We start from the raw sequence: 25,090 nt of genomic DNA, 5'->3' as shown, positions 1-25,090 counted from the left end.
AGATACAATTGGTTACATTTGTTTTGTTTGTCCACCACAGGAAGGTGCAGTTACTTGCTCATGGTCACTCAAGGTTTTAGAAGTTGGATTTGAACTCACAACCTCTGGGTTTGAAGTTCGCAATCCAAACCACGAGGCCGCCCCCTACATTAGAAATTCTCAGTGTCATCCGTACTCTGTAGAGCTTGATGGACACCTGAAATTCGGGACAATCCATGGCCGCCAGTCTTTCTTTATCACTTAACTGCTGTAATCACTTTGAACGTTTAACGAATGGAAGGATGGCTGGCGACTCTGAACTGCGACCCGCGCCTTGCCATAAATTGGTGTCCGTCCCATCCAGGGTTGGTCCTGCCTTGCACTTTATTCCGTTAGGTTAACCAAACCCTCTTAGAAGTGGTCAAGTGGGCTACAACTGGTTGTGTTCAGATGGCCTCAACCAGTTCGTTCCAGTCATTGGACTTGATATGCAGAAAGATAAGGAGTGCAACTGATAGACTTGACTTTCTGATGTTTCTGAGATCCTTTATCAGTCTACGCCTCTTTAGGTCACGGCTTTAATCGCGCGGATCTGCCGCAATGGGATCTCTTTGTCAACGTGCAGTTGAGATGCTTTCGCTTAAACAAACCGGCAAACAACCCCGTAGAAAAAGGTGACAGTGCCGACACTTGAGGGAAAACGAGTGTGACAATGGCCGGAGGATGAGAGCGCCGCGCCGTACCGAGGGGGGCGTTTAGGTGAGCCGAAGGTTCAGAGGGCCAACGTGCAGCGAGAGAAAGAAAGAAAATGAGGGGGCGAGAGAGTCCCAAGGCAGCAGAGGCTGAGAGAAAGCGAAAACGGAACAACAGCCAAGATAAAAGATGTCGCATGATACGATCTGCCAGTGATGTGTGTCACGGTACGCTTCCTCCTGTCCTCGTGCCTCGAGCGGCATCTCCCCAAGCATTCGGATTCCGCTCTCTGCGGTCACCGTGGAAAGTGTTTGGTGATGGCGGGTGTCATGAACTTTGTTCTGCGGTGCATTCGCGATTTTCTGTTTTCCCCTCTCAGTTCATCGAGCAAGCGTTTCAGACAGTCTTACGACACTTGCCGAGTAAAGATTGCGGTCATCTTAGAAAGCCAAAGTAACACAATTATCATTTGAAAGAAAGAAAGAAAGAAAGAAAGAAAGAAAGACACGGTGTTCATGAGGATGTCAGTTAGAAAATGTCCCTGTCATCTCGTTGACTTCGCGCAGGTGACGACATGCCACAGAAAGAGAGCCCGAGTGTCACTTTTTGGGTGGTCCGAGGGGAGTTGCCCGTTTTAATGGCGCCCTCCAGGGTTAAGCAGGTGCCCTCCTCCCTGCTCAGGGCTGTAGTTCGGATTGACCGGTCCGCCCATTCGTGCGCTCGGCTGCCTGTTGTCAGAAGTGAAGTCGAACTTCTTCTCTAATCTGAAACCTCAAGGCATGACGTGCAGAGGACTTCACCGTAAGTGCATTCTTATCTAAAAGCGCCTCTGCGTTACCGGTTTAATCCTAAATGACAACGAGCACGGCACGGCTGAGCGGCTTCTCCTCCTCCTCGTTCTCTTTTATCTTATCACAATTTATTGATTGGCGGATTTACATTTTTTAACAAGAAAGATGGCCGATTTTATCTATCAATCAAACATTAAAGAACTAAAACAGGCCTAAGCAAAGGTGTGTGTGTCCACTGTCCTGGTGAAGAGGTCTCGGCTTTAAGGCGTACCCACTGCAGGACCACCGGTGGACACAAAGCCGACAGCCAAAGATGCTCCATGAGAACTCGGCAATGCACGCCTGAGACCCTCGTGCGTGAATGGCGGCCTTGGGGGGGGGGGGGGGGGGGGAGGTTTGCAGGTGACATCTCTTCGCTTTTGAAGAATTCACTGCTTGTTTTAGATATTCACCGTTTTGGGAGGCTTTACGTGCCTGCTACAGCGGAAGCCAAATGCAACTCTACTTTAAACATCAGCCGTTTATCTTCTGTTCACTTGTTTGATTTTCTTTCTCGTGTTGACCACAGAACTTTAAACAACAAATGACAAAGAAATGGAAGCCCCTCAGGCTCATTTAGCACCTTCAAAGGTGACAGTGAATTGGGGGAAGAGAAGATGCTTTTCAAGAGAATAAATTCAGGGAACCTTAAAAAAAAATATGTATACGATGTTGCATTATAACTAATAATTTTAATACACTCAAAATAAAAGTGCCAAAGTGGCTCCCCCGAGCGATGCCATGCGGATCATTTCTGATCTCAGGGGGTCCGGACGCTTGAAGGTTTTATGTATTTACATTCGAGGTCCCAAAAACCGCTACGGCATTTATAATTTTTAAACAACTCTTTTTGCCTACAAAGTCCAGGTTTTGCTATGCTAACCTATTGTACATTAAGTATGTTTCGACATATTGGGGGCCTTTTCAAATCGCAAGACCCCATTTAACATTCAAAGAAATCTTCTCAGAATGATTTTTTTTTTTTGCTAAGTGATGGCTTTATGAGGAACCACAGAAGCCGGTAAAACGCCGTTACAGAGTCGTTAAATTTATGAGAGTACATCCTAAAACTCTGAAAATAAACATAGAAAACACTTAACATTTAAAAAAAATGTTTTCAGAAACAATCAATTTTAACAGCTTCTTTCAATTATCGTATTAATTAATCACCTTTCCCCGTCACATTGCAGTCATACCAGGCTATAATATGGACAGTCCAACATATTTTAACATGAATGATTACATGACACATGTAAAAGAAGCAGTGCGCAGAAAAAGTTATAGGTGTCGCAGCTAAAAGCCGAAAGGTCGTAAAAAGAGAATTTAAAGGGCGCCTTCTCAAAGCCTAACAAGATTTAACGGTAATTACAGATTTATATTTTGTATGTGTGTATATATATGCATATATATTTATAAACACCTCAGAACCTTTGCTAACCGCCGGCTGACTGTCGTGGGACATGAAGCGCCCACCCTGATGCCGATGAGCTGAGCGGACCTGCGCGACCCGTTGTCGTCGGAGGACACCTGCGTATGCCCGTGAGTGTGTGTGCGCGTGCGCGTGAGCGCGCCCAAGGCTCCGAATGCCGAGGCTGAAGCGCTAAGCGCGCACCAGGCGCGTTCATGGCAGTGGAGTGCAGGAAACGGAGCGGCTGTCTCTTTAAGAAGCTGCGATGATGTGTGTAAAGTTCAAGTTGGGGTCACTCGAAGTTCCTGCCCTCGGTTTTACCTTTTAGTTTTAATATAGCCTGACATCACATGGGGCGCTAAAACACTTACTTCTCATAGAGGTCTCTTTATCTCTAGAACTGTTAGAGCTCCAATACAAAAATAGCTAAGGAAATTGCCAAAATAAAAAATCGAAGGAAACTGATGTTGGAGTCGGCACGTATTTTTTAGGAGGGGTGATAGTGAGAGAGAGAGAGAGAGAGAGCGAGAGAAGGGGGCGAGGGAGAAGAGAGAGAGCGAGCAATTAATAGCAAGGAGTTGGCAGAGTGGTTGAGGAAGCTGGCATGATCCTCGGGAGGTTGGCAGTTCAGACTTGAGACGTCAGACATGACTCTAGAAGACTGCTGAGATGATCATTAAGCGAGACTTATATCGGATGGCTGACGGATCTGGGCATCCAGGTAACGTGAGCGCCTTTAGACGCCTCTTTCTTTACAAAGCAGCTGCAGCTGAGAGCCCAGCGTCCCCGCAGGCTCAGAGTAACGAACAATCGGCAGCGCTGCTTTGAAACTTTTCAGTTCTTTTAGTGCCCAGCTCGTTAGGTTTTGGCTTTTCCAGAACGCAGGGCTGACTGTAATTTTGAACTGAAGTTCTCCAGCAGTTTACTGTATTTGATTTTTTTCTGATTATGTTCATATGATAATCGAGTGACTGGAAGGTGACGTGCATGCCTGCATTTAAAAGTAATTCAACGAAAGTGACAAATCTGCCGTCATTTATAGGTTGTGGTTAGAAATGTCAATTCTAATGTTTCACGTGTTATGAACAAATGTTGGGAGATTATTCCAAAAAAAAAGGGGCCAACACATTAAAGAGGTTGGTAATGACGATGATCACCATGATGTGCATTATTTGTTCTGACGGAGGGTACGAGGGGGCTTGTGTGTAAAAGAGTGTGTAACGGGACTTTTAAGGGCTCATTTCTAGGACTTAGCTTGGATGAGTGTGCACACGTGTGTTTGTTTTTCAGTCCTGAATGCATATCTGACTCGCTGATGTTGGCTGTTTGAAATTCGGAGAGTCACAGTTAAGAACTTTTACTTCAGCGTCTCGCATTGGGCTTTTCACACTTACACGTAATTAGGCCGCGCCTGACATTGATTAGGGTCAAAACGGCGACCCCGCAGCCCTGGTGGGCTGTCTGACTGCATTCGCCTAACTGGAAACCAGAGGGCTGCCCCGTTAGAAGGGGACGAAGAGCTTACTCGATGCTCCATCCCGTTACCGACATTTGCATGAATTTTGAGGAGTAGGCGGCTTGAATTTAGTGCCATATTTTATGATATTCATGCATTACTTATTTTTTTAAAAAGGCTCAACATTTCGGATGCGATTGTTTCATTTTGCCACATAATGACTAATCCCAATATTGACTGACTAAATGAATCTTGTGAGGTTTAGAGCCGTAAAAGCAGCAAAACTTGGAGCAGCAAAAGATACAGCGGAGCAGTTTCGGGGAGTAAACAATGATCATTACAGCAAGAACTTAGTGTTATGGTACGAAAAATATTTTTTTATGTGACACAGTATTTGATTGTGGAATTCCAGGGTAACTTCGTCTTTTGTGAATATGTTAAGGTTGGTCTATAAATGCAAAGCTGATGAAGCCACGCGCCATGATTGACACCTCAGACCTGTGAAGTGCAATCTACAGGAATGTCGTTGCCTGTTGTAGTGAAACTGATAAATAATTCGAGTCAAGCTTTCCCTCCACATCGTGTGCGTTTATGTTTAAAGCCCGGCTTACTGTTAATAATGGACGGCGCTCTTGTGGCTGACAACGGAGCGCCGCGCGCCTTACCAATAATCGCTGAAGTCGCACACGCAGTTCTTTAGTGGATGCCAGTCGGCCGAGTATGAAGTGCAGGCACCTCACCGAGCAGACGTCATGTTGTTACGTCAAGGAATGTTAGAAATGCGATTTCATTAAACCGCATTTGTTAAACAGGCGAGCCCCCTCCAGGTGTGTGAGCACGTGCAGCCCCCTGCCCCGAGCGCTGCGCCCGCCGGCTCTCTGCGCTTTGGGTCGTTCGTTTGCGGAGGTGAGTTGTGGATGTGAGGTGACGCTGCATGGCGGTGCGCTCCAACCTCCCGTTTGTGTAGGTGATAAGCATCGCCACCAAAGACGGGGGATGGCTTTACCATCGGCTCCGAGGGTCTTACACAGCCCAGGGTGTCCGGCTGCTCCCACCTGAGCTGAGGCATTAAGCGCCCGGTCTTACGAACGGAGGACGAAGACCCTCAGAACAGCACGCGTGCTTACTGTCTGCTCGGGGGTGGTGGGGGGTGTTGCGGCTACAAGTTTAGCCGAGTTGCGGCTCCACGACAGCGAACTGAGAAAACCTGTGAACCACGAAACTCACAGACACCAAGTGGTCGGTGAAGACACCATTCCGGCCCGGTGACAGCACAGGCAGCGCCCACCTTCTCCTTCAAAGGCTCGTTGATGTGTCAGTCGCTCTCAGTCAGCGGAGTGCAGCTGGGAATCCACGAAGGAAACTGGAAGAGGCCGCTGTGCCCATTTCAAGGAGGCCTGGCCGGTCACACGCCGTGCTGACACACGGGAAAGGAGAGGCCTTCTGAACACAGGCAACCCCGTTAAAAGCGTGTTTTTGACTGACTTTTTAACGAGAAAGTCCCCCGCCTGCCCGACGTGTAAAATCAGCTCGAAGAAGTGCCTGGAGAAAAAGAACTAAAATGAAACAGATAGATACTTTATTAATTCCCAAGGGGAAAATCACATACAGCATCCAGCAGCAGCAGCATACTAATAAAAAACAATATTAAATTTAAGAGTGATAACAATGCAGGTATAACAGACAGTAACTTTGTATAATGTTAACGTTTACATTAATAGACCCACTTACATAATTGAAATATTAAATGGGCCTACTTATACAAATTGTATTCTGAAGAGCAGACAAATATATATATATATATACTGTACCTCTTTGTATATTCCTCTTTTTAATGGCAAATAAACGGAAAGCACTGCGTGGAAGAACTCTTGTAATTGTGACGGGGAACTGCACGGATGCGCAAACCCCAAAATGCCGCTCGCTACGGCACGGAGACACGTTTATTGTTGGGGTGCCCCGTGTGTGTGTGTGTGTTGCGTCACATGTTTTAACACACTGCTTGTGTATTTCTTTACACACACTGATGTGCCAGTTTACATCCCAGAATGTTCCAGACAGGTCAGCGGGGTCCTCAGATTGCATTGTTGTGAGTGTGGAGGGGCTCTTCAGGTGGGCCAGGCGACAGCTGTCTGGTTGACTCTGATGAGTGTCGGCTCTCCATCCCCTCCGAAATTGTCACTAAAAGTCGATGCAGTGAGCACAGTGGACAGAAAGTGCCGTTTGTTTTCGTACAGCTTAGCTCACCCGTGACCCACACTGCATTAACGTTTTAAATTACTGACAGATTGTTTATTCGTGATATTAATAAAAGTTCTTTTACATAGAATGCTGTTTTTTTTTCTTTTTTTAATATCAAGAATTATTTTAAATAGGTAAAAGTTTAAATTATACAAAAAGTGTCAACATAAATACCTAAACAAATAGACATGTCAAAGAAATTGAGCATAGAAAACGAAAAACAAATTAAAACGAAGGATTCTGAGCGCAAGATGCGCTGATAACGTTAAAGCAAACGGACCGAATTCGTGATATCGAGGTGTCCGAACTGGATTCATAAAGGCACGGGCCTGGCGCACAAGTGAGGCGCGTTCGCTCAGGTAGACGTGCGGATGAGGCGAGGCGCGCTCTGTCGAACCGGTGATTTCCTGCAGATGACGCATTCCCTTTCATAAAGGCCATTAAAAAACAAGGCTGCTTTGGTGGCGCCCCGTTTTCGTTCTGCCCCTCTCTGGGAGGCAGTGTGGGCACAAACCGAATGACCAGGGGATGACCTGCGCCTTGTTCGGATGTGCTGTTGCCTCCCGCCGCCATGTGCTTTGCTTTACGCCGTTGATGTTTCTGATGAGGTTACTGGAAGTGGCGTCCAGGCTAACATCCTAAATTGATTTTGGATGACACAGATACAGTAGATAAGCAGCAGAGCCGAGCCGCTGAGGTAAGCCGACTCTGAATGATGCACATATAAAGCAATTGTTTCCACTTTTGCATGTTAATGCTGTGCGACGATAATGTATGGATACGGCCAAGCTGTTTCCCATTTTGACATTACAGAGAGGCTGCAAGGGGATGGTTTTAGGAAGCCGTGCCAGCACAAAGGCTATGTTTTAATGCAGGACACGCATGGATGTGCGGTAAACTTATACACACGTATCAGAAAACCCCCGCGCGCACACACACATTTTCTTGCTTTGCTCAGTTTTATTCCATCATCAAAATTTTGTTTGCAAAACCTGGGGGATCTGACGCCGAAGATGAACTCTCTTGTTTTGGGAAAAATTCGGATCTTATTTGCGCCAATTCACTAAATAAAATAATTAAAAATGGAAAAGAATGAAGTGCAAAAATAAGTCAAACGCACTTCACAAAAATAAAAAGGCAAAATGTATCACAGAAAGCGTGGGCGTCAGCTGAACCTGAAAGTTCAGAACTCCTCAGAATGGCGTGTGTCACCTAATAGATCAAGGGCGCCTAAAAACAAAATTGACGACATTAAAAACCGACTAGGCGTTCGACCTGCTCTGCTGCTGCATCAGAGAAGGCCGCGGACATTTGCTCTGGAGAGGAGCCCCTCATTTGTGGAGTCCACTTGAGCTGTGACGAGATTTTCCTTTTGTTATATTTGACGTGTGTTCGTCAGTTACAGAAGTGTTTATCAGACGTGCAAAGGCAGACAGAAACGAAGAGAAAGTGACATCTCAAGCCCCCTTTTCCTGTTTGGCGAAAAAGGAAAAGAAACCTCTCAACTGCACAGTTGTGCGATTTGTAAGGATGATAACGTCTCAGATATTTAAATTGACTTCTAAGCTCTACTTACAGTAGTTTACGATAAGCAGAACCATAATCGAATGTCCCTGCAAACGAAAAGAAATGAAAATCGGACTAAAGACCCCGATCGTCCACCATGAAGGCAATACAATTGCCCCAGTGCCTCCAAGGGCACCAAAGAGAGCGGGACGGGCACAAATGTCCAGGGCACAATCCCCCGTCCTGTGTATCACTGAACGACAGGGGGCGAGGGGCTCGAGAAAGACCACCGAATAGATGAGGATAGGGGCCATTCAATTCTGTCTGCGCAATGTGAGTTCGGACTGCACGCGATGTCACGGTTGACGTGACAAGTTACGACATATGCACTGAAAGGCGCTATACAAAAACTACAAAAAATGAATTCCACTCCGAACTCCTGAATGAATTCGATGACCCAAACTCGACATGTTACGGATATTTTCAAAGTCGTTTACCGTGAAATAAATAGTCCTGTAGGTTCACATTAAAAACACCAAAGTAAACACAAAAACTAAACAAGACTTGTCTTAGATTTGAAACGTTGGATTCCAGTTAATTTAACAATTATGGTTAAGATTACTTAACATTAATAATGTTATACCTGTTTAAAATACGAAAACTTAATTATGATGTACAAATTGCAGGCCGTTTCATTTTTAACAAATTTCATCCGACATTACATGGTTTAATTTTAAGCTTCATATTTCTTTAGTGTAAATTGTCGAACATTTTATGAATTATTTTTTAACGGGTACGCGATTTGTGACGACATTCCTTTTGTTTGTATAAAGGACAACCACTGCAGAAAGGCGCTATATAAAACGAAGCTGGTGTGTTATTAATTTAGAGTTATTTAACGCGATAATTTAAAAATGACATTTTTCCAGTATTGAAAACAGTTTATAAAGACACGGCGCAGTGTAATGCATATTTAGGAAACCTAAAACCTTTTAAACTGTAATGCTTATCGCGCTTTCCGAAGCCCTTTGAAGTATTGGCAGGAAACGGCTTGTTAATAAAGAGTGACCGATTATAACATCAGTGCTAAGAGCAAACATAATAATAGTAACGTGAATATTGCAGCATTGTTTCAGCCGGTCACAGTAGAGCCCTCTTAGCAGCGAAAATACGGGAAAGAAACGACAGGAAGAAGCTTCTGTCAAATTGCTCCTCAATAACGACAACTTTACACGCGGCGGAAAAGGACGCTCGCTACTCGAGGGCAGTTCTGGCAAGGCGAGCCGGGGGGGGGTCCATGTCCTACAGCCGTTGTCGCAGGTGTCCCACCAAAGCGCCTACGCGGCATTAAGGCCACGCGGATAAATTCAGTCCATCTGTGTTACGGCTGATTTGAATGCATTTTGGCAATCGGATGCTATAATAAAGAAAAGAGAGAGTTGGCCTGGAGGTGAATCCTCCAGCCGACACACCGGACACTCACGGGGGTATTTTGAGGAATGGGCAGGAATTCCATGAGAAGGAACTGAATTAAGCGGCATCCAGTGACGGGCAAGTGCGAATTGTCAAACAGCGAGAAATGACAGCTAAGTGTCGTGGCGGTGGAAGTGCGAGCGGTACGCAGTGATGCTGAGAGTGAGAGTGGGAGCACTCCTGTGGACACTCTTGTGTGTCTCTGTGGGCTCGTGCACTCCACAACCTTTACCCGTCAGGCGTTTGTAAAACGAATGAAGGCGAGCTGTTGAATATTCGCCTTTTTGTGCAAGAAACAAAATGAAGACGACAGTGCCGTGAAGTACTTGGAGTGGAACACGCGTGGAAAAATTAACTGTGCTAAACCGTACCAGGAGAGACAATAACATCATTTATTTATATACTGTAGTACGTTTTCATACAAGCCGTGCAGCTCAAAGCGCTTTACAAGATGAAAGAAAAGAAAGTTAATATAAAACAAACAATCAAGATTAGGCAATAATAAGTAAGGTAAGGTCGAATGACCGGTGGACAGAAGAAAACTCCAGTTAGGCTAAAGAAAAAAAAAAGAAGAGAGAGAGAGAGAGAGAGAGAGAGAGAGAGAGAGAGAGATGCATAGAAACACAAACAAACAGCACACAACACACACACACAACTCAGTGCCAACCACTTCCTCTGCTAAAGTAGAGATATACTGATGTGAAACTGACAAAGTGCTGAATCAAAAAATTAAAAAAAAAAATTCTCAAGGCGCGTGCACGTTTAAACACGACCCATGATAAGATCGCTAAAGCAACCCATTTTTTTCTTTATAGATAACGTCCAACGTCCTGGGACGCATGAACAGATTTTAATGTGATGTTCTGAGTCATTTCCCCTGACGTCTCCCTGCTTATGTAGTTTAGATAGATTGATAGATAGACAGATAGGTGTGACAGGCGCTATATTAGGTAGATAACTCGCTCACATGGCCGGCGAAATATATGGAGTATAATCAAATAAAAAAAAATCGATTCATTCTAGACTTGGTATTTTCTTCTGTTTGCAACATTTGTTTTCTGAAACTGGGCTTTTAGTTAGTGGTTGTCCATCAGAAGCAGTCTTAACCCTGCCATGTAATGTTTCATTTTTGAAGCCAAAAAATGATGTCATTTAATGAGAAAAAAAGCGCAGTGAAGTGCCCACAGGGGCTTTGACACCTCCTCCCCTCTGACTGCACCTAACTAGAGAGACGAACACACACGCACACTCCTCTAGTGTCTTACCAGTCGAAGTACTGACGAGCCATCGGCATGCAGCCCGGCCGCCGGGACCTGCGACCCTGCTTTGACGAGCACAGTAGGAGGGAAGAGTCGTGGGAGCGCGTCTGGCGGCACCTGTCCGACTTGATGTACGTATTCGTGTCTGACTGTGTGCGCGCCTCTATAGCCTCTGTATACCTCTGGATGGTCATCGATGTACTTGAACTTGTATGCAGGTGTTGGGGCGGGTAATCTTTTCTCTATTAACAGTTAAACTGTGTAGGCTGACAGGGTATACATGGGTTGGGTTAAAATAAACGGTGAGTGTCTGCGGGGCTAAAGCTCTTCCTGGCAGATTGTTCTGGTCAGCATCTGCAAACTGTCAAAACTGGCTTGGCATTTTAAGAGAGTTAAATCGCACTGTTAGTTCTTGTTTTGTATTATGGGTACATACGGGCATCGACACACCAAGACAAGGCTTACTGAGCTTCGGATCTGATTGTGCCTAACGAACCTCAAGCGGAGAACCGTACTTGTGGTACGCCATCGAGTCGCGCACGTGCTGCTGCGGAGCTGTCCTGGCTGTCAAGAGGCTCCTGCCGGTCGTGTTAACTGTTAGTTGAGGCGCTGGGGTTTGCTTACTTGGGCACTTAAAAAGCACGAATTACTGCAATTTAACATTGGGACTGTTCCATATCTGGACTTCACAGGGACTAAAGATTTTCAGGAGGATATTAGGTGAGATGCTGCACTTACTAAGCTGCACAGGGTACACGGGAGCCATCGGGTAGAGCGACAGTGTGGCTGGGCGCAGAGCACGTAACTCTCGGTGTTTCTGTGCAGGTAGAACTGTCAAAAGGACTTTCTTAGATGACACCCCGGGCGTGAGCGGACGAGGCAGTGTTCCCGTTTAGGGGGACTGACACGCCGAAGGGGACCACTTCAAAATTGAAACCATCGCTAAAAGCCTAAGTACAAAATATTTTCGAAAGCGCTGTGCTTTTCATCAATTAGTAAAATGAAGATCTCAACTAATCACCACCGCAAATAAATACTAAAGACGTACTACCCTAATTAGTTCAAAGAGACCACTTTACGTATCTTCATATTCTCTCTTGCCCCCTCTTAATTAGGAACTGCTAATCATTAGCATGAGTGACATTAAGAAACGACGGAAGACAGAAGGTGGATACTCATAATTCCAAATACTTCGGGTGATGAATGAAGAAGCAGCGAATTATTCGGTTAAGCAGACACCAACTCCAGCTCTGCAGGACAACGCCCTCCTGCCGCTGAACCCGAGTCGGTGTTTAAAACTTTGGTCGATTAATTCATATTTGAACACTGTTTACGAACATGCTGTACGTTTTATTCTAATAATTTGAGTGTTTTTCCAATGAGATGTTACAAAACATGCGATATAAACGAGCGCAAGCTGCAGTCTAGCAAATTGCATTTATTTTGCACTGCTCTCTTTGAGGCCGTCTGAAACTGGCTGAACATTCGAGTAATGTGTTATCTTATATAGCGTCTATCACATTGACCGCTATAAAAGGTGAATTTAAACAAGAATACAAAGCAAAAAAAAAAAATATATATATATATATATATTAGATCCCACGATGTTCAATGACATCATTTTGCCTTGTCTTCTAGTTAGTGCGAGGGTCTGTACTCATTGAGCCTGCATGTAACTCTTCAGTCACTCCTCTGTTGTTTGTCTACAGCTTTGATACTCTGTTCTAAAATTACTAAAAAAAACTTTAATAATTGCGTCTGTTCATTCATATACAATTGGTATATTGCATTTGATAAAAATACATAACTAAACTAAACATAACTAAATAAACCTAATGTAACGTTAGATGCATGCATTCAAAAGACGTTATACCCAGTAAGGATAGAACCCAAAATACAGAACAAATGTTAGTACATAAACAAAATACATAGTAAACTGAATGTGTACACTCTTAAAAATACCGGTTCTTTAAGGGCACTTTATGGTTCTTTATTGAATTGTGTGATTATACATAGAACTATTGCTTGACAAAGCACCATTTCATTCTGGGAAGGGATCTTTTAATATTTAGAAGAAACCTAAAATCTTTAACATATGGTAGGTTCCCTAGCAGGACACTAACAGGTTAAGAAAACCTGAATGTAGCCTGTGTTATATATCTGCTGTGAGAGTCCTTTTAAATGTAGGAGTCATAGATATTTCACAAATCTGTTAGCATCTCTTCATGGTAGTTTGCTGTATAGCCCGTCACAGATACTTCATAAATTAAGGTTCTTTCTGGGAACTTCATGGTGATGGGTCTTTTCAGAATTAAAAACAGTTCTCTTATGGCATTGCTCTGAAGAACATCCCGATACCTTTATTTTTAAGAGTGTGGTGGATTCATAATTCAGAGTTTAAAGTGGCCTTGTATGAGTATGCTATCTGGGGGTAGTTCCTGTGCTGCCCATATGGACTTGGGCCCTACCTATCTTGAACTGCAGGTTTGAAAATGGATGAATGTGTTTTCATAGATGCGGTAATAAGTGAACTCACATGATCCCAAATGGCACATTATGAAAAGTGAAATGTAGATAATACTGATGGATACAAACAAAATTGAAAATGTTCACAGAACATCTCTGCTCAGCGGAAGCCGTAATCAAAGCCGTTTGGGGAATTTCTTGTGCTAGTTATCGAATTGCTGAGTTGGCCCTTGTGCTCAGAGTAGGTGGGGCAGGATAAGGTTTAGCAGACAGTCAAATCCCCACAGGGGCTGCCAAGCCAAGCAGGTGCGCTCCTTTACGCTTCGCTTGGCAGTCTGTCGGCCGGGCTTCTTCCCTACAGTAAGTTCAGCACAGCGCCTTGTGAGGCTGCATGAATTCCCTTTGTGTTTCACCTGAGGGGGCAACTTAAAAATAGAAGTCAAAAACTTTTATTTTTGCTTTCTATGCAGGTTCCCTGAAGGCTGATGGGTAATTTGCTTTAGTTTTCCAAACACATTTTATTCGCTATGTGGAGGCTTTTGGGGAAAAAGTACAAAAATGTTAATGCTGCATTAATGAATATTTTTTCATTAATATTGTTAAGCGGCATTGTCTTGCAGTGAGGATGAAAATGTGTAGCACTGCTTTGGGCAAGATGCAATGCCACAATTGTTGGTTTTCCTCTCACAGTTTACCAATTGAAAGGCATCCTTTTAACAAAAAAAAAAGCCAAGCAAAATGACACCTTTTATTGGCTAACTAGAAAGATTACAATCTTGCCTGAAGAAGGGGCCTGAGTTGCCTCGAAAGCTTGCATATTGTAATCTTTCTAGTTAGCCAATAAAAGGTGTCATTTTGCTTGGCTTTTCTCTACATTCATAATGGCTAACACGGTACAACACCCTAGTACAACAAAAAAAAAAACAAAGGGTAACTCCGCCAACTGGTCTTTAAACCAAAGCACGTTCCGATTCATCCCACGGCTTTAACACCAGTTTACTGGAAGGAGTGCGCTCAGCCTGCACTGGAAACTAAACCCACAAAACCTCAGCTCTCCAAACCAAACCACAGTCCACCAAGCTAAAGGGTTAAGCAGTCCTCGTCATGTTCTCACCAACTGGTCCAACTTTAGGCCCCACCTGTCAGGATTCACAGCAATGGTCTGAACTCTTTAGTATGCAGACATAAAATGTCTTTGCTGCAGCTTATGGTTCTGTAAGAAATTGAATCTACTAGTTTGATAAACCTTAGATCATGTTCTAGTAGGTATTTATTATTGTAACTAGTAAGACACTATGTTAAAATAAGCAATGTCTGAACATTATTCACAAAGCACTTTATAATGCCTGTGATCATGATTTTTTTTATACAGCTTATTTCTGATGCTGAACTATAGCTTGGTTGAGCGTTTAATTAGTCTGCCTTTATTTACTATAGCTCCTTTTTAGTGAACACTAACACAAAGTGCTTCGTAGAGAATGCACCAATGAAGCATCGCCCACAGAAGACAGCATTACTAATCCGACTATAGAGAAACCGGTCCCTAGTCCAGAGCTGGTGTCTGCCTTGCACACAAGGTTGCTGGAAGAGGCTCCCGGCCTCTCGATGATGGTGAACTAGTTTATGTGGGATTGATAACAGAGTGAAGGATTTACATCAGAGATTAATTTAAGAATGAAACTCAGTTTAATGCAATTCCCTTCACCATCCCCTTGACAAAGTAATTTACGAGGTAGGTCTTAAGTAATAACAATATTACTTCCAAGAAAGAGACAAGTATTTCATAAATACATTTGTGAAGGATTTCATTTGCACCTTTGTTGGCGAGGGCTCTGACATTTACAGAGCTATTAATCAATCTATGTTCATCTCTTCCTGCGGTGGGTTGGCACCCTGCCTTGTGCCCTGTGTTGGCTGGGATTGGCTCCAGCAGACCCCCATGACCCTGTGTTCGGATTCAGCGGGTTGGAAAATGGATGGATGGATGTTCATCTCTAGTGTTTATCTGAATATTGTGCCTCTTTTAGTAAGCACTATAACTGTGCACAGTGAACAACAATTAATCAAAAACATGTTACTGTTTTAATGAGGACTACCTGCAAGTAAACTGATCCACTCAAGCCCTTTCTCAGTGAGCTACAGTGTATCATAAAGCAGTTTGCGTCACAGTACATGAAGGAATACGAAGTATTAGTATGGTACAGTAGAAAAGCATGAATAGCTACCCCACCTTAAAGCAATTTTAGAATTCAGTAATGCATCTCAATATTGGTGTGGTGGTATCGGAATTTAAACTGAGGGGTCTGTTGAGACACAGCAGTCCCCGGTAATATTCATTTGCCATTTCTTCTCATTACAGGCAGAGGGTTGAGGACAATGCTGGATGCGATGGAGGTACCGAGTCACGCTCGACATTTGCTAATGCAGCTCAACACGCAACGGACCAAAGGCTTCCTCTGTGATGTTATCATTGTGGTACAGAATGCTCTTTTCCGGGCACACAAGAATATCCTAGCTGCCAGCAGCATTTACCTGAAATCCCTGGTAGTTCATGACAATCTAATCAACCTGGATCACGAGATGGTAAGCCCAGGGATCTTCCGGATTATCCTGGATTATATTTATACTGGACGGCTAAGCGATGGGGATCAAGTGACTGAGCAAAACCTGAGTGCGGTCTTGGCAGCAGCAAGTTACCTGCAGCTCCTGGACCTGGTGGCCCTGTGCAAAAAGAAGTTGAAGCGCAATGGGAAGTACAGTCACATCCGCTCAGGATACTCGGGCTATCCTAAAATTTCAAGAGGAAGTGGGGCATTTCGTGCCTCCACTCCTGTGATCCAGTCATGCTTTTCAGGAGTGGCAGGGAACAATCTCCCTAGGACACCCCTTGAAATAGCACCCATGGACTCTGTGCTTACACATCCCCTAGCCACTCACACAGGAGAGCTATATGCCCCCTCCTCTCAGGTCAGTCAAATATACCACCAGACAGTGGGTACGCGGCTTTCTGAGAGAGATTGTTCCCCACTTTACGGCTTAGATTTGTCCAAAAAATGTCATGGCTCTCAAAGCCAGGTCTCTTCTCAACATCCAGGCACCCACCCCCATGAAGACACTGCTTCACTTATGAACAGGGCTGAGCAGGCCCAGTTAGGTCCTGGCCGTGAAACCCCACCTGGTTCTTTGCTGGTGAACAACGGCAGCCCCTACTCCAGCAAAGAGCCCACCCCAAACTTCCATAGCAAGATGGATATTGATGAGCACACTGTACCACTGTCTCAGATGGCTGCCTCTCTTCACCCTCCCTCCTCCTCATTAAGCCCTGAGCAGCATAGTCATAATCAAGACCCATTTCCTTGCGTGCCAAGCCCAGACTCAGACCTTCAAGTACAGTCTGACCTGGGACGGGATGTTGAGGATAGAGGAAGTGTAGGCGTTTACCGATGGATGAAGCACGAGCCAGGAGCGGGTTACCCTGAAGACGACGAGGACTGTGAGCACGAAAAGGATCCTGGCCGGAGAGAAGATAAAAAATTGGATGATTCACTACCTCCTCCACATGCAATGGAAGGTGGCCGGCGGGGATACTCGGCATCTTTAGTCTGTGATGTGGAAGATGACAAGAGTGGCAGTAGTGAGGAAAGTGCCAGCAGTGATGGCCCTTCCCCATCCGGTAACATTGATCGATTCCATCTTTCCTATGACCCTGAATCTTTTGGGGACAACTTGTATGTGTGCATCCCTTGTGGGAAAGGGTTCCCCAGCTCTGAACAACTCAATGCTCATGTTGAGGCTCATACAGAAGAAGAACTCTATAGCAAAGACTCAGGAGGAGAGATGGGATGCACCAATAACAGTGGTGGCAATTCCTACCTGGATAAGTCCAGTCCAAGTCTGGTGGGGGAAATCATCCGGCCGTACCGCTGCTCCTCCTGTGAGAAGTCCTACAAAGATCCTGCCACCCTAAGGCAGCACGAGAAAACCCACTGGCTAACCCGGCCATACCCTTGCAGCATCTGTGGGAAGAAGTTTACGCAGCGTGGCACCATGACGCGACACATGCGCAGCCACCTGGGGCTCAAGCCCTTTGCCTGTGATGCATGTGGTATGCGCTTCACTCGGCAGTATCGGCTGACAGAACATATGCGTATCCATTCGGGGGAGAAGCCCTATGAGTGCCAGGTCTGTGGGGGCAAGTTTGCCCAGCAGCGCAATCTCATCAGCCATATGAAAATGCATACAGTAGGAGGGGGTGCAGGTCCTGATGGCAAGATTAAGATGGATTTCATGGAAGGCATCTACCCACTGAGCAAGTATGCAGCTGAGCACTTGGGGTTGAAGCAGGAGAAGATGGCAGCTTCCGAAATTCTGGCGCAGGCTTCACAGCACTTTCTTGGTGACTCAAAAGCAATTGAGAGCCTATATCCACTCAGCAAGTTTGCAGTAGAGCATCTGGGAATCAACCATGAGAAGGTGGCCTCTGAGGTCCTAAGTCAGGCTCCCCACCTGGTTGGTGAGTCTCGAGTCATCGATAGGTTCTCACCAAGCTAAGGTGGGAAATGTTGAGGATGGACTCGAAATAGACTGTCCTTCTTTGGAAGAGACTCCAACTGTGAGCCACCCAAACAAAATATGAACAGCAGCTTTTTCTTTTGAATGTTATGAGAAAGCAAACCAAAGAACAATTCATTTAGGCTTAATTTACATTATACAGTGTTTTATATGTTTCTACTTTTGTTAAAAGGATCATAATACAGTATTTTTATATCTCGACTGTTACTGAGCTATAGAGCCAAGTATGTTTTTTTTTTTCTATGCCAAAGACTCTGCAGTCAACATAAACCTGTGTATAGCTTATGGGATTTGTAGATCTAAGCACATAGCCACCCTTCTCGGCTGTCAACATTTGCACTCTCTGTCTACCATAGGAAATGCGAGCTGTGAACAAGCTGGAAAGAAAAGCCAGTGCGATTACAGTCTGTCAAAATAGTTTGGGACTTACTTTATTTTTTCTTCTTTTTATGGTTTGGATACTGGATTCCTGGGTAATATGTACATTAATTGAGCTCAAACTTCCACCATGCACCCCTTTCTCCCTCTCTTCAGCTGTTAAAAAAAAACAGTGCAGCAGTGAGAACAGTAAGATCTAATGTCACACTTTGAGGTCCTCTACTCATCACTGGTTGGCTCATGCATTTTTGAAAGCCACGACTGACTCTTATGCAATATTTTGGACCTAATCGGCTTTCAAAACTGCAGAAGCAGTCACATGAACTATAGTGTTCCATAAAGGCAGCACACAGTCTTATGGGTATGCTTCTGCCCACACTCAGTGAGAAATGCAGTATTACACAAAAACCTAACCCACAATAATGCAAACCATAAAGAATAAGGTACAGACCAACTGAATCTAACTTAAGCAGCTTAATTAATGAATACATGGATACTTGGGATGCATGTAACTTAAGCAGCTTAATTAATGAATACATGGATACTTGGGATGTTTCCCTCTCATACTGTATACACACACACATCTACCTATCTCAATATACTGTATATGCAGCATATCATGCAGGATTGGTTTATGTGCTTGGTGGTGCAGTGGCTGGTTCCAGCCCCTTGCAACCCATTTTTGAATTTGTTCTAAAATTTCCAGTGCTTTAATATTGCTACAGTAGACTGCAATTATAATGCCCTGGCACCTTAATCAGGGGTTATCAAGTTAAATGCATACCACCTTTCCCCAGAAATGATTACATTTTATAAACTGTAAATTAAGGAAAAAAAATCTGCTTATTTTAAATTCCACAAACAGAAAAGAAATTAACATAACACTAAAAGACCAAAGAGTTTTCCCTAATTACTTTACAAGTCTTTTCAAGCTAAAAACACTGTCAGCCATCTAACACTGAAAAAGCGTGTCTGTCCGATTTGCCCATCCACAAAGTTGTGCATATCTCCACCACATTTTGCAGACTCCTCATTTGTTTAGGCTGTTTTATTCAGATTTCAAGCTGAATTAATTTTTCAATTTGATATTTGGTTAAGGTGTTCAGGGGCAAGAATTGCTGCAAACTGTGACATAGAGACAGTGTTTTACTTTTTAACCTCTGCAATGAAGATTTATTTAAAATATACAATATCTGTTGCCCTTGCTGGGCTTGAGAGGCCACCCAACTTCACCAAACAATATAAATTAAGAACAAATCAGTCACTGTTCGTGAAATTCAAAAAACAAAAATCAAAATACTCAGTGGTCGCCTACATCCAATGCCCTTTATGCAATTTGTGGTTCTCCTGTTGACCAGTCAGAAGTTTTTGGTCAGATGGCTAAATTACTAGAGGCATAGCCAGTTCTTTTTTAGGAATGCGTCAGTAGCAGATGTCAGTATTTTTAGATTTTTTTTTTTTTAATTTAATTGGACACACTGTATTCTACTACTAATGCTGTTGTTATCCACATGTAAAAGTACAGTAGTGAGAGGTTGTGGTAAGACATAGTTAGAAATACAAGTTACTTAAAAACAGACCTAATTTAACTAGGATTTCTTCATCCCTGCATGTGCAACAGCCCAGGATTTGTCCAGTTTGAAGAACCCACTCCCTGGCAGGCGTCACAGCACATGTCTGTATTTCACGCAGCATTTTAACATGTAATTAGGCTTGTGTGCCTGAATCCCAGAAGCCATAGGAGGGGTTTCGATCAAACACGTTACTTCCCATTTGGCAAGCTCTTTCTGACTCTTTGACAAACAGAATGCCAGATGCTTGTGTAATCCGCGTTAAATTGTGACCTCTCATTCACAGCATTGATTTTCAAAACTGAGATTTGCACATAAATACACACTACAGGAGAGTCTGGTGCCAATATACTGGAGTGCATCCACTGTTCCCTTTGCCTTTTAACCAAGTTTTGTTCAATCTGCAAAACAGGGGAATAGCAGAGCAGTTAAACCATAGTTTCCGTTTCTTGCGCCAGATGCGATTGTAAACCCAAAAAATGTTTTTTTCCTTATTTTCCCTTGAGAGATTAGCAGATCCTGAGCAATTACTTACTATATCTCTCAAGAAGCCTCTAACTATAGAGATCTCATGCAGTGAAATTCCTTCAGATGATGCAAACCAAGGCAGCAGGCAGCAGGCAGCACACTTGCCACACTAGCCCAACCCCAGCTCGTGGCTTCCTGGGTGTGAGTATCCACTGTGACCACAAAGGTTTTTCTTTTTTCTTCATTTCTTTTACTTTATTACCAAATCCTACCGTTTCACCAAGGAGGTTTGAACAGCAAACCTCTGATGAAGTGATACCATGGAAGGAGGTGAGGGTTAGTGGAGAAAAGAGAGAGAGAGAGAAACACAAGGCCAAATGCTTTCTTCACTGCCATCTGACAACCACAGGTGAATAGGCTACAAGAAAAGATAATGAGGAAGGGCTGGACTGCTGACTCACTCCTCCGATAGTGCTCTTTGTGAATGGTTTTCTCCAGCCAATCTCTTTGCTCTCTCTGTAGGTGTTAAGGTTGCAGTCTGTTAGAATCTTTTGCAATAACAAGTCCCTTTTTGGTGCAAGTTAATTTATTCTGCAAACTTAATGAAGATAGCTTTATATACCTATGGCCTCAGAAAGTTTTTTCCTTGGGAGGTATAATGAGGCTTGAGCTACATTATGCTCTGGCCAAGGTGACAAACCAAGTTTTTATAGATTAGGAATTATTATCATTATAAACAAGCAACAGGAAGAACATGTCAATAAGAAATACAACGCTCTACTTCTGAAATGTTTGGGGAATGTCTAGCTATACAGACATAAATTGAAATCAGACTCCTTAAGGTTCTGGCCAATAATTAATTCATTGGTTGCCTGCTTTCAGTTTTCTCAGTTAAACATGTCTGATTAAAATTCATACCACTTTTTGCCTTTCTCCGTGTTGGAAGGAAGGTCAAAAAGCACTTTTTTTTTAGAAGCGAGTAGATACTTGTTCCTCCCTTTTGCTTAAACTTTGCATTTATGTGAATATTTATGCAAAATGAGTGCTGTTGAAAGAAAAATGAAACATAAAGCCCACTCAATAAGAGCTTAAGGGCTGTCCAGTCATAGCATGACCAGTCTGTCGATTGGCACTTTATCATCACCTGAAAGCCGTGATGTACCTACGCACTGAATTTTGTAAAACAGACATAAAATGGCCAACACATTGTTAAATACCCACTTCCTCAAATTGCATTTTGTTTCAATAACATTCCTACTCTTACTCAGTATTTGAAAGTGGAAATGTTTGTGAAGTATTACTAAAAGCTCAGTAAAAAAAAACAAATATAGTAATATCCGTTTTCACTGTTCAATGCTGAAGAAGGGAGAATCCATAAATAAAAGTCAAACTATCCTGCTGCAAGGAAAAAACAGATGATGTTTGTTTTTTTTTTTTTTTAGCAGGGGAGCATGTTAAATTGTACAGGCTGATATCTAGCAATTAATCACTCTGAGTTACAATTTCCAAAATCTGGTTGGCAATCATGGTCAACCATCTAAAACACAAAAAAATATGTGAATAGCTAAAATACATTTTGACAGCCCCAAAATTGTTATTTTAATAAACCATTTGATACATTTTTTAATTTTGAAGGATCTAATCTCAAACTGGTTCAATTCCATGTTAGACACCATATATAGATTTTTAAAATTAATATCATCTGAGATATCCATTAGAAAACAGAGTGGGGTTTGAGAAACAAAGATCTAGAATTTCCTCATGGCAAGAACTGCTAACAGAAGTAGATAAAGGGACTGTGGAGAGGGACGGGACTGCTCGTGTTAACTACTGTACAGGTAAAGACGAAAGGTGGGGTTTGGGGTTAGACATCAAGTGGCAGCACTATATAGGACACAGAAAACCAATATCTGATTACAGGAAATAAAAAGTAGGTGGCAGTAACCCATTTGTTAAGAAAAACCGCAAGCCTAAATGACTTTTCCCTATTTGTCATCTTTGAGACTTGTCAAGCAAAAAACAAAAAAAGGTGCAGTAATCACCAGCACTCTAAAGCAGGGCTGCAAAGGCTGAAGGTTTTTGTTCCAACCCAGTTGCTTATTAGAAACCAATCCTTGCCTCTAACAGATGTTATTTAATTTCATGGATCGTTAATGTTTTAATCCTGCAATGTCTGGTCAATCTTATACTGCAGATATTTTTATTCCTTTCTAAGGATATCATCCAAATGATTTCAAGCCTAAAATTCTCAGTCCTTCACTTTTTTTTCTGTTGTTTCCTTCCAAATGTTTTTTTAAACCAGATAGTTCACAATGAATACACTTAGGTGTAAATGCATAACCGCTAGGTCATCTGCATCTTATTGCTAATAAGGAACGATTAAAAACTGAGAATGCTGCAGTTTAAGACTAAAATAAGCAATTAATGGTGGGAAATGTTAAATATCACTTGAGCAATAAGTGGCTTCCTCAGTAATCGCTGATTTCTCATTTAGCAATTAGGTTAGAACAAAAAAGTGCAGACACTGCTGCCCACCAGGACCACCGCTGATCATCAGGTCTTTCAACAGCTGTGAAAAAGGGGGAGGTCAGTAGGGGGTTTGCCTTGAGGGAAATGAGGGTGCGCTGTATTCATTGGAAAGGAATCCAGTATTCTTAGTAGCATGTTATTCTGAGGGTGGGACATATTTCTTGTTCTTTTTAGTAAATAAGGAACATAAAAGTGAAACTTAAGAATACCTCAGGACACAAGACTTAATGTTACAAATTTACGAAGGTGAATGTTTTTTGTGTTTAAAGAAAGAAATCAAAACAAGCCAAAGCTGTCTTAACAGAGTATTACAGGATAAAGGGTATCTTGCCACTTATTTGCAACCTTTGAATTCTTAAAAATGTTTAGCATCTTTAAAATTTTATTTTTTACAAATATGCTTTCACAAAGAAGTTTTGTATTGTTTATGTAATTTTATTAACTTTAAGATGAATTCAACCTTTAAAATATGAAATACAAAGTTTCAAAGGGATTTAAATGTTTGTCTGCATTTGTGAATCATATGTACAAAAATATTGTAAGAATAATCAAGAAAGAGGCAGCATAAATGGAAGCTAAATGACTAGGCATGCTGAGCCCTGAGTGTCAACAGTTATTGGCAAATTAATACCAATGCAAAAGTGGGGTTTACTATAAAATCGGTCTTTATTCATCTTATTTACTAACATTCAGATTTTTCTAAGAAAAAAACAACTTCTAAAATACTTGCTGTACCACAGAAAATAATTAGGGTTTTTGTTGTGAGTTATAATCTTTATATAGGAGTCCTACTGTGCCTTATAATATTAGCTTATTACAGAATAGTACATTCAGAAATCCTAACTAGCTTGTTCTCAAACTTAGTACATTTTTGTAACTTTGTTTACAGGCTGGAATGACTTAAGAAAACCACACTGTGGTAAAACTCACTTCAGGCTGAACATATAAATGTACTGACAAACACCCTGGGTACTTCATACTGTAATATGTACAGAGCAGGATCAATTATATAAAGATATTATATCTATGCATACAATCTGTCTACTAAAGACAGCACAATTTCTCAAAGCATTCTCAGACCAAATCAAACATCTTGATTTTAAGAGAATTGGTTCATGGAAATAAACAGAGAATTACAAACAGACTAGATAGACAATATAATCAACAGAATAGCTAGAACAGATCAAGAATAGTGATGATCAGTTTTTAAAAAAGAAAATACAAAGGACTTTGATTTATCTTGAAATAGGAAGATAGATTGATACTGCATATAGACTGGCTCACTGAACACTGTGATCCTCACATTCTGACCATGGGGACCACCGTGGATGCATGTTTTCATGTCTGCTCGAAGTTCATTTCTATCTTCTTTGTGTCAAACTTTTATATGAATGCACAAAGCATGTTTATCTTACAAAATGCTAAATTAGCTTTCTTTGTTTTGATTAAGGTTTTGCTTTCATTTACATTTTGGTTTTGTTATTTAAGTTGCTCTCTACTAATGAGCACATAGGTGAATATGATGCTTAAGTAACTGTATAATTACAATTTATGACAGCAAACACCACAGAACAAAAGGCCAATTTAAAATGACAAATATTTAAAGCAATTGGGGGGGGGGGGAACAAAAACAACTTAACCATGCATCTTCTAACCTGCATATCTGGTTCAGGGGTGACAGGGAGCTGCTTCATACCCTGGTGACACTTGGGGCAGTGCCAGTCCATTGCAGCGCATGCTTATGGGCACACCCACAAAAACTCACACTGGACCAAAAAGTACTGTGCAAAAAAGTATCTTTCAAAAACTTTTTTTTAATAAATGTGAACCTCACATTTGTCATGGTTTTGTGATTACAGAATAAAAAGCAAACAACAAATGAAAAGAAATTCCATTGCTATCTTAACAGATTTATTCTGGAACAGAGTTGTAGGCAGCAAAGGTTTAACCCGACAGTATCAGGTGCAAGGCAGGAAACCAGGAGACACTCACTTATACTGGGCCAATCCAAAGGTGCCAGTTAACCAAACAACATGTCCTTTGGTTTTGGAAGAAAGCTTGGTTATGTATGTTTTTCCCCAAAATTGCAATGACTAAGATGTAAAGTATCTCACAGACCAAATGACGGGCTGGTAGAGCACATGGAATATTTTAAACCTGAAGAAAGAATATTATAATGTTACATAACTTTATTTTTAGTTACTTTATAGAATATTTTAAAAAGACATGTTCCAAATTGAACTGTGATTCAGGAATAACCC

General features: G+C 42.4%; 1 protein-coding gene across 2 annotated transcripts; it reads left to right on the top strand.

The window, feature by feature from the left end:
- Positions 1 to 1,278: 1,278 nt before the first annotated feature.
- Positions 1,279 to 23,322, top strand: hic1 (hypermethylated in cancer 1). Of its 2 annotated transcripts, none has more exons than XM_051930849.1 (2): positions 1,279 to 1,473; positions 15,671 to 23,322. In XM_051930849.1, the coding sequence occupies exons 1-2, from the start codon at positions 1,452 to 1,454 to the stop codon at positions 17,860 to 17,862; spliced, it is 2,214 nt and encodes a 737-aa protein (XP_051786809.1). In that variant the 5' UTR covers positions 1,279 to 1,451; the 3' UTR covers positions 17,863 to 23,322. The 2 variants fall into 2 exon arrangements, with proteins under 2 accessions (XP_051786809.1, XP_028662485.1); XM_028806652.2 differs by lacking the exon at positions 1,279 to 1,473 and adding an exon at positions 3,273 to 3,631.
- The last annotated feature ends 1,768 nt before the right edge of the window (positions 23,323 to 25,090 follow it).

The sequence above is a fragment of the Erpetoichthys calabaricus genome, chromosome 8 (genome assembly GCF_900747795.2).
Source record: "Erpetoichthys calabaricus chromosome 8, fErpCal1.3, whole genome shotgun sequence".
NCBI classification, from domain to species: domain Eukaryota; kingdom Metazoa; phylum Chordata; class Cladistia; order Polypteriformes; family Polypteridae; genus Erpetoichthys; species Erpetoichthys calabaricus.
The sequence above is the reverse complement of the archived record's forward strand: the minus strand, read 5'-3'. Positions and strand labels throughout refer to the sequence as shown.